General features: G+C 34.7%; 1 protein-coding gene across 1 annotated transcript; it reads right to left on the bottom strand.

Moving 5' to 3' along the window:
• Positions 1 to 8,658: 8,658 nt before the first annotated feature.
• LOC131908300 (olfactory receptor 4C6-like) lies at positions 8,659 to 9,576 on the bottom strand. Its single transcript, XM_059259350.1, has one exon. It carries the CDS (start codon positions 9,574 to 9,576, stop codon positions 8,659 to 8,661), a length of 918 nt encoding a protein of 305 aa, XP_059115333.1.
• Between the last annotated feature and the right edge of the window lie 4,178 nt (positions 9,577 to 13,754).

The following is a 13,754-nucleotide window of genomic DNA, read 5'->3' as shown; positions in this document are numbered from 1 at the left end:
TTTTATAGTTTTCAGATAAGAAGAAAAGATTTAAGTAATATGAATTATTTTGTTGCATTGTATGCAGAAGAAATACACTATTTCATCTATTTTATGAAAAGAAATTAGAATTAACCTCAACGTCTTATTTGAAGTCAAATATATATACCACTGAAAAACTGTTTTTGAATCTCTCAATTTAATTCCTATCAATTCTTAGCTAGGATATGCATACTTATCAATGAGTATGAAATGATTTCTTAAGTAAATTATATCAGTTTGTAGATGGGGTATATGCTTCCCTGTGTGTGTGCACATGCACATGATAATAGTTATCTATATGTAATATGGTGTTAAGATTTATTCAGTAGTTAATTTATAAGGTCATTTCTACACATTTATTAATTATCTCTAGTAAATGAACGTAGTAGAGAGCTTAAAGTCTGGAAGGAAGTACAAATCAAGCCTTTTCCTTTCTTCATAGAGAAAGGAGATAGGAAAATAAGAAATAGAATTATATAACATATCTGTTTATAGTACTTGCCTTGAAAATGATATGGCAAGATAAGCCAAATACAGGGCTATAAGCAAACAATTATGTTCAATACAGTAGTTAGAGAACTCCATTAAGATGGAACTCATAACTTGTATGAAAGACAGTGGAGAGGGAGCTAAGATGGCATCTAAAATAAGGCTTCAGATAGAAAGATCACAAAGAAAATCCCTGTAGACTGAGTAGAGTCCATGACCTGGGGGTGGGGCATGGGCCTGGGCAGAGTAAGCAAGGACAAGGTTGCAGACCTTGCAGGGATTTAGACCATTGTATAGAGCATGATTTTATTAAATATGACACATTAAGCATTGCCAAATTTTACACAAGAGATCGATATAATCTGACTTAACTGCCTTATGAACTGTTCTGTACAGAGAACAGGATATGGATGATAGGAGAAGCTGACCAATTGAGATATATTACAATAGTGTTGAAAGAAGATGGTGTCTTAGAACAAGATGGTAGCAGTGAAAAACGTTTCTACAAAATTTGATTAACATGAGTTTTTACAAGAAAAAACTTATTACAAAGTTTTAACTTTGTATCAACAGAAGAAACTATTGTCACTTAATGAGACAATCTAGTGTAGAAACCTCCACCAATACAGCAAACATTTGCATTAGGAATTACCAAGTGCAAGATTCATTTATCCTTATGTTGACATTGTTAGTGTTATTTGTATTCTTGTGGATAAAATAAGACAGAGAATGTGAGTGGCCTGTTCAGTATTACTTAGTAGTCTTCAAATGTAGCCTTGTGTTGAAATGAAAAGCAAACATATTTCATAAAATGTGGTTAACCACAAAACAGCATTGAATATTTTTTTCTAAAATGAAGATAATTGACCAGATGAGCCACTTTGAGAGTGACAGGGAGACAAGTTCACTCATCAGAACAAAGTAAGTATGAGGAAGGCAGTTGTCATATAAGCTATTTAACTTGTGCTGACATTTTTAGAAGAGTTGCATTATCACTACTTACTGTGAAAACAGAAGACATGACCTCTTGACTGTTAGTAGTGAATGTTGTCTATGGCCATATCTAGGCTTGCTACTCAAAACCACCAAGCTAATAAGAGAATAGTGTATCTGTCTATCATTCATTGGCCTCTGCTTTATTCATTAAATGTGTTCTTTTATGTTTTCTTAACAACATGATTGTTGATAAAATACTTAACATATACATATATACACAGCAGACTCACTAGTTAATTTTTTTCACCACATAGTTAAGAGACAGTATTTGTAACAAATAATTAGATTTCTAATGTGAATGCCACATGGGATTTTCTGAAACAAAGAAACGCATGTACTTACAAGGGTTGTCTCTCTCCCTCTAGAGTTTTTCCTTTTAAACCTATTTTTTCTCCTTCACTAATCAATTGTTTTTCTCCTCTGTAAAATCTGAGTTACTCACTGCCCCCATTCTCTTCTAATGATGCCAGACGATTTTTAGCCAGAAGAAAAAATGAGCACTAAAATTAGGAAACTGTATTCTAACTTCCCAGTCTAGAATAATTGTCTTACTTTCTCTTACATCAAAACACAAACAACTCTTCAAAAAAAAAAATTATAATTGTGGAAAAACAAGACTCCAGTTACTTTCTGTATTTCATCAAGTAAGATTATCATGACCCTTGGGGAGAAAGGCAGCTTTAGTTTGGTTCCTTTCATGAACCTGCATCTTCCTCCAATTATTATGGTGTTTTCATTAATTCCTTTTCATACAGCAATGTGTACATACATATACATATGTAAATGGTTGTGTGCTTATAGGATATAATTGTATTATATATATATTCAAGATCTATATGATACATAGACCTATATGATATATATAATATATATAATGTAACATATGTAGATTATATAATATGTATTATACAGATAATATAATCATATATATTATATATATATATAATACACACACACACACACACACACATATCAGTTGGCAGTACATTTCCAAGCAATATACTCTTAATAAGGAACAAACTCCATGTATGTCAATGTCAAGAAGAAATAATGCTAGAAATGTTTCCATGCATAAGTCCTGATGTTTCAGCATGCTCTTTTATAAAGCTGCCTCTTTGTCTCTTCAAGAAAAAGGGAACATTTCATCAAATCCTTTCATTGGTATCAATGTACTCACTAATACACCATTAAACTATACATTTTTTTAAGAAAAATATAAATGTGAAAATTTTTGGATAAATAAAATATGTAAATGACTACATTAAAAATACTTTTGTATATTATCATCTGTATTTAATATTCTCTCCAATAATATACACTATTCTCAGGTTAGAAGTTGTTTCCAATGAAAGTTTATTGCTTTTGTGAATGTTCCAATAGCAATTTTCTAATCTTCTTTTCCTATTCATGGTTTTAGGATTAACACAAACTCTGAAAAAGTTTAAGAAATAGGGAACTGTATCTTACTTTCCTCATGAGGAATGGGAATAACACAGTGAACTACAAAATTCTGCAAAATACTACCCATAATTTACTGTTCTTATTTTGTTATATAAAAATGAGACATGGAGAACTTAAGCCTTGTACTCCAGGAAGAACACATATGAGCAACACAAACTCAGGATGCTCTGGCTTAAGTCTTGGTCTTGACTTGGTCCCACAGAACTTCACATTTAACAACTCACCCAGACAGGCTGTTCTTTCCTAGGAGCAGCTTTCAGACGAGCCCTTAGGAAGACTGCTTCTCCTCTTAACTCATGTAAGAGGTATAGAAAAAAAAGTGATTAGAAAAACACTTGAGAATTTGAACTATGTGAACTCCTCATAATCCTCTGAGAATTTCTCACTTTTACTCTCAGGAGAATTTAGAAATACCAACTTATTTATTTTACAAAGTTAATTAATAGTACATGACCAGCTTTACTTAAAGAGCATTCACTATCTAAATTCAGTATTGAAAGACAATATACATTGTTCATGGTTTATTTTTAAGCCACATCTATATTTACTACACAGTAAGTTTATGATAAAATTATATTTTTTCCAACTGGGATATTAGTCTAGTTTATTTTGCTTACCCAGGATATTGTAACTAAGAAGACATAAAATTTAAATCCAATTTCTGCTGTTTCATTGTCCTGTTGTCTGCCTAATTTAAGATTTCTCTACACTACAGAGTCTCCAGAAATTGATGGACCATGCCCCATTATTTCGGTTTGCTTTTTCCTTCCTCCCTTCCTTCCTTCCTTCCTTTCTTTCCTTCTTTCTTTCTTTCTTTCTTTCTTTCTTTCTTTCTTTCTTTCTTTCTTTCTTTCTTTCTTTCTTTCTTTCTTCCTTTCTCTCTGTCTTTCTCTCTCTCTCTCTCTGTCTCTCTCTGTCTCTGTCTCTCTGTCTCTCTCTCTCTTTCTCTCTCTGTTGTTTGTTTGTTGTAACAAAATCTCACTGTTATCAGGCTAGCCTCAAACTCATAGTGATGCTGCTCCATCCTCCCAAGTAGCTGGGACTATAGTCTCAAGCCATTGCAAGCAGCTCATGTTTCATCTTACACAGAAGAATAATCTGTGTTTTATATTACATTACGTTGAGTTATCTGAGAATTCAAGTACATTGCAGAGTAGGCTTTTGAAACCTCAGAGCCTACTCCTAGAGACACACCTCCTCCAAAAAGCCCACATCATGTAATCCTTCCTGAACAATTCCACCAACTAAGACCAAGTATTCAAGCATATGAGCCCATGGGGGCCATTCTCATTCAAACCACCACAAGTATAGAGAGCTATGATGGAAGGAGAAAAAGTGAAGATAAATTTACCACTCAAGAAGGGAAACCATTTTCTTAGGCAAAATAAACCCTCACAAACTGAGGGTTCATTGAATTCACCTTGATGTTGCCTTTTCAGGATCTCCCATTCACCATTAAATGTCCTTACTTTTATTGCGTACATTTTGAAGAACATTACTTAAATTTGTATGGCCACAGGTATATGAGTGTCACTTCATGCACCTTTAGGCATATTTTGCAATGCTTGTAATTGTGGCTTATATATTTGCATCTGGATGAGGCTGTTTAATTGTCTGACTCTCTTAGCAGCTTGCATAGTTTTTTTTTTAATTATAAATTTATTTATTTATTTTGCATCCTGGCTGCAATTTCCCCTCTTTCTTCCCAGTACCTCCCGTACCTCTCTCTGCTCTCACCCCCAATTCACTTCTCCTCCGTTTCTGATTTTTTTTTCTGTTTAGGAAAGGACAGGTTTCTCATGAATATCAGTAAAGAATGACATATCAAATTGTAGTAAGACTAAGCACCTCTCCATCCATTAAAGCTGGGTAAAGCAACCCGGTATAAATAGTAGAGTCCCAAAAGCCAGTAAAAGAGTTGGAAACAGCCCCTTTTTTCACTGTTAGGAGTCCCAGAAGAGGACCATGCTATACAACTGTAACGTGTTTGCAGACCTAGGTCAGTACCAAGTTTTTTAGAATCATGGTTGTTGTACTTCAAGAAAGAAGCTTTGAGGTCAGATGCAGCTTGAAGCATCAGAGTTGTGCCCTAAGTGAGTTATGTCTTCAGTGAAAGGGAACCACCCTCAATCTCTGAAAGATAACCTAGGACTAGATCAATGATTCACATCATTTTCTTTTGGGAGTTGTTTCAGCTACCATGACCAACCATTCACAAGATTTCTCATGGCTGATACTGGCGCTTTTGTTAGTTTATGATTCCTTTTGGGAACATTGTCAGCACAAGTGGTTTAACTTCGGTATAGCCATATATTCTATCTATCTATCTATCTACCTATCTATCTATCTATCTTTCTATCTATTATCTCTATATCCATATATCTACCTATCTAGATATACATACATACACACATATATGCATGTATTACATATTGTGTTATATATGTATATATTCATACACATATTATGTATAATGTTAAATATTAATATAACATGATATGAATCCTTAGACTCTATCAAATCACTGTGGTGCTATTTGTTCTTACCTCTCCTTCTTCTATATTGCTATCACTTTTTTCCTCCCCAGTTGCCAATTCCTTTCTGTTGCTCAGTTTCTCCAATCCTATTATCTGTATACATTCCTCTCCCCAACTCACCCGCATGGTCCCTTTATACTTTCCTCATTTTGTGGTTACTCAATGTTGTATACTCATATCAGAGGATTTGGAACCAGGAACTACAAAATGGAGGAATATGTGTGGTGTTTATCTTTCTGGGTCTGAGTTAAGTCATTCAATATAATCTCTTCTAGGTCCATCTATTTACCTGCAAATTTCTCAAGTGTTTTTCTAATCACTTTTTTTCCATACCTCTTACAGGAGTTATTTTATAACTGAATAGTATTCCACTGTGTATATGTACCACATTTTTATTATCCATTCACCTGTTGAAGGATATTTAAGCTGTTCCCACCTCCAGCTATTGTGAATAGGGTGGCAATGAGTATGGCTGAGCAAGTGTCTATGGAGTAAGATGTCAAGTCGTTTGGGAATATGCCGAGGAGATGTATTGCTGGGTTACATTTTATTTTAAAGGTTTTTAAATTTTATTTTATTTTGTTTTTGAAAGTTTTAGATCAAAATTTGTTTCAGAAGTTAGAGTATTAAAAATAAGGAACATATTCCTAGTGGTAAATAGTATGGTTGGTGAATTAACTAATTTTTATTAATTCACTAGATCTAAGGAATACACAGGATAAGACATTTTTGAAAACTAATAGATCATTCATAGTTTCAGTATGAATAGTCAGAACTGTTCTTATCTATGTAATTGTGTCTAGGCCCCTGAGAGTATACAGCAGGTGATAAGTGGTGTTCATATGTCAACCCACCAAATAAAGGATTCTTTGATGGGAAGCCTCACCTGGCAAGGCCGTTACTGACTATAAATGACCAGTTGCTCCATTTCTGCATTTCTCTCATGTGCCACTTCGTTTCTTCCCAAGAATTGCATTCCTTCCTTAAGAACAACTATGATATCCCCACATTTATCATGAATTTCCATGTAATGTGTACACGTAATCTTATGATTACATCTCAATCTTATGGGCACACATAATTGTGTATGATCAAAAAAATGATTTCTCATTTAACTGTATAATTTTGATGAATAGAAATATACTAAAATATACATCATAACTAGGTTTAATTTTCCATGTGGACTGTAGACATTTAGAAGTCTTGTTCTCCATCCTTAGCCACTGACAAGGCAAATCAGCCAAGCATGCATAGTGTCCATGTGGAACTTTCACAGAATGGAGTTGCAGGTGCCTGGTCTTGTTGGACAAAAACTTTTCAAAAGAATTATAGTAAACTAGAAATGATAGTGCAGGTGTCTGGCCTTGTCAATCTTAGTCCTTCAAGAGAACAATTTAGCACCTATGTTGCCCTAAGCTTCCTCCACCAGCACCTCCCCACTCGGATTCAAAAAACAATTAACACTTTGTATTTATTTCTACATCAGTTTTTAATGCAAGATTTTAGGCTCAGTAGACCAGCTGTTTATATGATTAATCACATAAAATAGTAAACATATTCTTTGCCTCTTCCTTAGCTCTCTCATTGGTTCAGTTTCTTCCTTTTATCGCCCTTGTAACTATCCCTTTAAGAGATAGCCAAAACTTTTTACAACCTACAGCTGCTGTCAGTCACTAATTAAGCTGACCAAGTCTTTGCTACATGTGACTTTTATTGTATCTTCAAAAAATGCCTGTGTTCCTGAGATATGACCTTGTAACCTTTTTGATTACTAACATGTTGCTAATGAATGCATGTATATATGCTAAGGATTTTATAATGGCAGGAAGACAGGGGAATAAGAATGTAGAATGTAGAAGCAACAAAGAGCAGGAGAATAAAAAGCATATAGAATGAAGAGCATTGGCCCGTGTATGTGAAGTTATTATAGAAATCTTTCACTTTTCTCTTGCTCCTAAAATCATTTCTTAGAGGACTCCGCATATGGGCTGAGGGCTGGTACTTCAATCTCTACATAATGGCAAATGGATATGATGTGCCTGATTCTGGTAGTATACAAGTTGTTTCTTTAAAAAGTGGCATAACTAGATGTGAATTGTGATATTGTGACATCCTCTGTATCAGAATAGTACTCTATTAAACAGATTTTTCCAAAGGTACACCTGGAAGCATTCACATTAGAAGGATTTCAACTCCCAAAGAGCTTTATGTACCCATCTTCTCTACCTTGTTCTTCAGGTTTATTTACAAATGTTTAATCTGGTAAGTTTGATTTTTATTTATATCCTTTAAAATATTTATTGAGTACATATTAAGTTACTAGGTAATGTTAATAATCAGAGTGATGTTAGCATGAAAGGACAAATAAAATTTCTGCTATGACAAGAATTACAGTTAGACAGAAGACAATATAAAAAAAAGTGTGTGTGTGTGTGTGTGTGTGTGTGTGTGTGTGTGTGAAAGATTTTAGAGTGACTGTCTCTGCTTAACCTAAAACTCAACAATTTGGCTAGGCTACCTGACCAGCAGGTTGCAGGAATCTGCATGGCCTCTCTTTACCCCAACAGCTCTGGGAATAAAAGAACAAAAACTTTGCCCAGGTATTTGCTGGCATTCTGTGGAAAAATCAGGTCCTTATGCTTTCATGGCTAGCACATTATTTCCCCAGCCTCTCAGAAACATTTCTAAATTATAAATCATGATCATAAATTCTCAGACTAAATGTGCCTATAGGAGTAAAGTAAAGATTAAATGAAGACAATGACCAGATAAAGTTAAGTGTTATTTTTCTCTTGGTTTCAAATAGGAATATATCTTGAAAAACACACACAATTAGTCAAACAAATTTTTGGAATACATTTGTCCAGCTAACATAAAAGAAATTACTCTAAACTTGGAGGAGCTCACATTGTTCAAATGCAGTTTTTAAATGTATAACTAGAGACATCTGGGGAAGATGCAGTACAAACTATGTTTGTGTCTAGAACTAGACTCTGACATGCATAGGTTGTCCACTGTGGTATCTTGGACAGGTTCATAAACTTAAGGGATATCTCTTACTACTACATTCCAAGTGGAATCACAGTACTCTGAAAGGTAGATCTCCCCCAGTTTGTAGGAAGTATTTGGTACTTACCATATCAGGTTATGCCACTTAAGGCACCCTTTTCTTCCACAACTTTCTCAGTTCATTTTTCACCTCTACATTCCTCAAGGTGTAGATCAAAGGATTTAACATTGGCTCAATAACGACAGCAGACACAGCCATTGCCTTGTCTATGGGGTCAGTGACCACAGGCCTCATGTACAAGAAGATACAAGGTGCAAAGAACAGAACAACCACTGTGAAGTGAGAACTACATGTGGAGAGGGCTTTGCGCCTTCCTTCAGAGCTGCAAGACTTCAGAGAGCACAGGATGACCACATATGAAGTCATGAGAATAAGGAAAATGGTCATACACATTACCCCACTGTTAAGAATGACTAAGAGACCCAGGATATGGGTGTCCATGCAGGCCAGTTGCAGCAATGGAAACAAGTCACACATAAAATGGTCAATGACATTGGGGCCACAGAATGGTATTTGATACATAAAGAGAAGCTGAATGGTTGCATGCATGGATCCTCCTACACAAGCACCACCCACCATCCACGAGCATACTCGAGGAGTCATGATAGTCATGTAATGTAGGGGCTTACAGATGGCTATGTAGCGGTCGTAGGCCATGACAATGAGAAGGATGATCCCTGCACCACCGAAGAAATGGTCTGCAAAGAGCTGTGTCATGCAGCCTTCAAAGGAGATGGTTGTTCTCTCAGAAAGGCCATCTACAATCAACTTGGGAGTAGTAACAGATGAATAGGTGACATCTATGAGAGACAGAGAAGTGAGGAAGGAATACATGGGTGATCTCAGACTGTGGTTTCTAGTTATAGTTATTACAATGAGTACATTGCCCAACACTGTGGCCATGTACATGATTAGAAACAAAGCAGAGAACAGTTTTTTCAGCTCTGGAGTCTTTGTAATTCCCAAAAGAATAAATTCAGTCACATTGATTGGATTCTCCATTTGCTGGTGAAGGCATGAAACTCTGAACTGGGAGATCTGAAAAAAAAAGTTTGTTTTTATTTTTTGTAACTTTCTTTTTTATTTAATTCTGCTATACAATATATTTTGATTACATTTCCCTTTGCCTGTTTCCTCAAAGATCCTACCTTCCCTCTACACATCTAACTTCATCCTCTCTTCTCCTCTTTTCCCCTTGCTTCCCCTCCTCTCTTTCCTTCTCCTCTCCTTTTCTCTTTTTTCTACTCTCCCATCTCTGCCCTCCAACTCTTAAAAACAAAATACAAAAATAAAAATTAAATTTAAAAATCCCATGTTTTGGTTTGGTTTGGACTTTTTGTCTTGTAAGAATGTAGTTTTTAATGAGTAATCCTTAGACACACTGGACATTTTCCCCCTGTGAATGCCATCAACTAGAACTGTGGAAACCAAATAATGCCAGTATAATTTGACATGTCTTTCATTTCTACTGATCCCATTACACAAAGTCTTTCACAGATACATTTTTTGCTTTCTGTTCTGGTGGTATGTTTGGACAACTTAGGAAACTTGCTTCGTCATTTTAGTTTGCACATATTCCTAGAAATATTATATGATTAATACCCTTGGGAAAACCTTGATCATTGGTGGGTAAGAGGAAAGATGTAAGTAATAATCAATTTAGTATAATAGTGGCTTAATCTTTTGTCTATATCTCACACTCCTTAATGTCTATTTTCTCACACACACACACACACACACACACACACACACACACACACTCACACACACATGTATGTAGAATATCTTCATGCAATTTTTCTTTTTACCACCTTGAACATAGGATTCTGACTTTCATTTATCAGTGAATATATAGAAATACTTGGAAAGAATTGTAAATTTTTAATATAACTTTATATAATTTATTAAAATTTCCTCTGAATGATTACAGAAACTTAAAAGTTCCTGGATCCTCACGTCTATAGAAATAAAGCTATGCTATATTAATGGAAAGCAAAATGTCATGGATTAACACAACATTAAGGTATTCATAATGTCTGGTTTTTAATCTTATGAAGAGTATGAGAGAGACATATGGCCATCATGGTGCATGCCTATTATCCCAGTATGAGATTCCAGGTTTGAAGCACAGATTAAATATATAATGAACTATTGTCTCAAAAAAAATAAACAAACTAAAAGACCTTCATGAGTAAGAGCAGTAATTTTTCTGATTGTCAGTTTCTGTAAATAAGTCTTAGTGGATTTATAAAACTAGGTTAACTCCCTGTGGTGGATACATGATTGGGCTTATAACACTAGCCATTAAATATTACATGCTTCAATTCCACTAAGAACTCTGTCTTACCTTGTAGTGCTTTAGAGGACTATAAAGGATACAAAACAAAATAAAATGTTTGCAGATTGCTATTCAATAATTCCCTATGATTATTTTTCTAAGCTTCTCAAATAAGCCATGCCTCTGTTTATGAACTGCCCTAACAAGTTCATAACCTCCCCTTCTTTATTCCTCACTTCTTCACTGCTTCCTTCATCCTTATCCTCAGCATTCATTTTATGCTCCCTCACAGATTTCATATTTGCCAGAATTCAATTATTTTGATTTTATTTTTAAAATTTATATAGATTTTTATCTTTATATGAGTAGGGTTAAGGATGACAAATTTATTACTTTTGTCAATTTTCTATTGCTATAAAACACAAATAATGATTTAAATAATTTAATTCAATACATGAAATTAAATTGAATCACCAGGCACTAGTATGGCTATTCAGTCTTCAGGCATGAAAGTACAATCACCAGAGCCTGACTGGTAGTTCTTTGGTATCCATCCTTAATACCCCACTTAACACCCTTCATCTTTACCACTTCAGTCTTACACATGTTATGTTCCAAAATCAGTAACTGAAACTTACCTTGGTCTCTCAATTCACCATTGAAACCTTGCCATCATATTCTTTTTACATATTAAATTTTGATTCTAATTACATTAATGAAAATTAAACTAAAATCAGCTGGTAGTTTAGGGCTCTCCATCCTGAGGCCACAATTGTGCCCACAAAAAAAACAAGGATGAATTAATTTAAAAGACAACTATAAATAATATCTCTGATTAATCAGATCAAATTTACTACTCATTTTTACTTTTATGACTACCTAAAATTTCAGTTTGTTGCCATTTCCATGACCTTGAAAAGCCATTTATTTATTGATCACAATAAATAAAACACAAGCATTTTGCGAGTAAAATGTCTAATCCCACACCAAGATAACCAAAGATTCAGGTCCAGAAAGATGGTTTCATGTGGATTCCTCTAAAGAACAAGGACTCAGAAGAGAATTAGACAAGCCAGCCATTCATGGGAACCTGTCTTGACAAAAATGTAGTTTCCAATGTGTTCAAAGAAAATTAAACACAGATGTTTGATGTGTTCATGGAGTTAAGTAGGAAACGGTTCTGTGGCATGGGAAGCAGATTAATTGTCCTCTGTATAAGAAAAACTCCTGGAAAGGCAGCCAGCATGCTTTCACAAAATCATTCATATGTCCATGCCTACCATTTGGTAATATTTTGAGTTTAGTTTGTAAACAGTCTCCAAATCACATTTTAAAATAACAATCATTAATATATTACCTGTAAAGTAAGGGTAAGGGTAAAAGAACTTAGGGAGCACTTTTCAAATGGTACGTATTTTCAAGATGAGCATGCTTGCATCATTCAACATGTATCCCTTTGAGGCCTTGTCTCCACTGACTGAATATCTAACCATTTCAGCAGTAAATTCAATCCACTGTTACAGTGATCAGGGTTTCCCCAGAGGCATGGGGTTGCACTGAAACAAGGCCAACCTGAAACTTAAGACGCAAAAGCAAAAACAAAACAACAACAAAAAAACTGAAAACAAAACAGTAAATGCATCATCAGAGGATCAAATTATTTATTAAATATGAAACAAAAGCCATGATCCATGTGCTTTCAAATAAAGGTAAATAGAGTAATAATTATTCCAGCCACAGCTCTAGTACTCTGAGCCAAATATTTCTCACGCACACCCTGGTACTCTGTTCATATTTACAGTTTATTATTGAAAGCAGTTCACTCACTCCTAGCTTCCAGATAGTTATCATTGTTAAAGATTTTTTTTTTAATTTGTCATAGGCAAAACAATTAAGAACTTGATCATTTCTCAGTCTGTAACAGTTAATGTTCTAAAACACTCAGTGTGACCATCAATTGACTTCCTGCTGTCTTCTGATGAAGAAGTAGTCAGTACCACATCTGTTTATAAACCACCATGATCCCTTTCATGATAACAATGGACTGAACCTCTGAAACTGTAAGCCGCCATCTCAATGAAATGTTTTCTTTGTAAGAGTTGCTGTGGTCATGGTGTCTCCTCACAGTAATAAAAATCCTAACAAAGACAATTACTTTTGCTTATATTGTGTGGCTTATGCAATTTAACCAGGGCCATCTGTGTATTTGTTCATTGGATAGGGTTATCTGTTGGAGCCTAGGTCAAGTGATCAACGCAATGATTTTCCCTTGACCTGAAACTATCAGTACCTTGTATTCAGCACTGAAGAGTAGGGAGCCTTGGCTTATTTCTTTCTTCGCCATCCGTACCTGACTGTCCATGGGCTCATACTTGTACTCTACATGTTCCTGTCAACAACCATTATCACTTGCTTGAGGTGGAATCTTCAAGAATTTAAAATTTTCATTTCTTGTACGGCTGAGTATTGACCACTTCCTCCAGTATTTTGAGGCCATTTATTTCTCTTCTTTTTAATAACCATTTATTCACTTTACTAGCTCTTCATATTTTTACATTAAACTATTTAAATATTTTGGCTTTATTGTATATTAAAATATGTGATTGTAATTTTTATTTCCACTAAGATACTAATTTTTTTGTGCATTTTTTTCATTATAAGACAAGTTTTATCCTTTCATTCCCCTTTTAATGTAAATTTCTTCCTTCTTTTTCTTTTCTATAATTAACTGATTAATTGGTGTATTAATTACTTTGACACAAGAGTCTGATATATCCCACACTAATGTCAGACTTGTTATGCATGATCTTGGTTTGACCCTACTGCCTCCAACTCTTGTTTAATAAGTTTATAAGGGTGTTCCACCTTGTCTTTTTTGCTCTGCAAGGGCTCAGATCTAGGG

This window comes from Peromyscus eremicus, chromosome 4 (genome assembly GCF_949786415.1).
Source record: "Peromyscus eremicus chromosome 4, PerEre_H2_v1, whole genome shotgun sequence".
NCBI lineage: Eukaryota > Metazoa > Chordata > Mammalia > Rodentia > Cricetidae > Peromyscus > Peromyscus eremicus.
Note: the sequence above shows the minus strand (reverse complement) of the source record. Positions and strands in the feature narration are given on the sequence as shown.

What these genes read in the sequence shown, in the direction of transcription:
- LOC131908300 (XM_059259350.1), bottom strand. Translation starts at nt 9,576, where the DNA reads ATGGAGAATCCAATCAATGTGACTGAATTTATTCTTTTGGGAATTACA.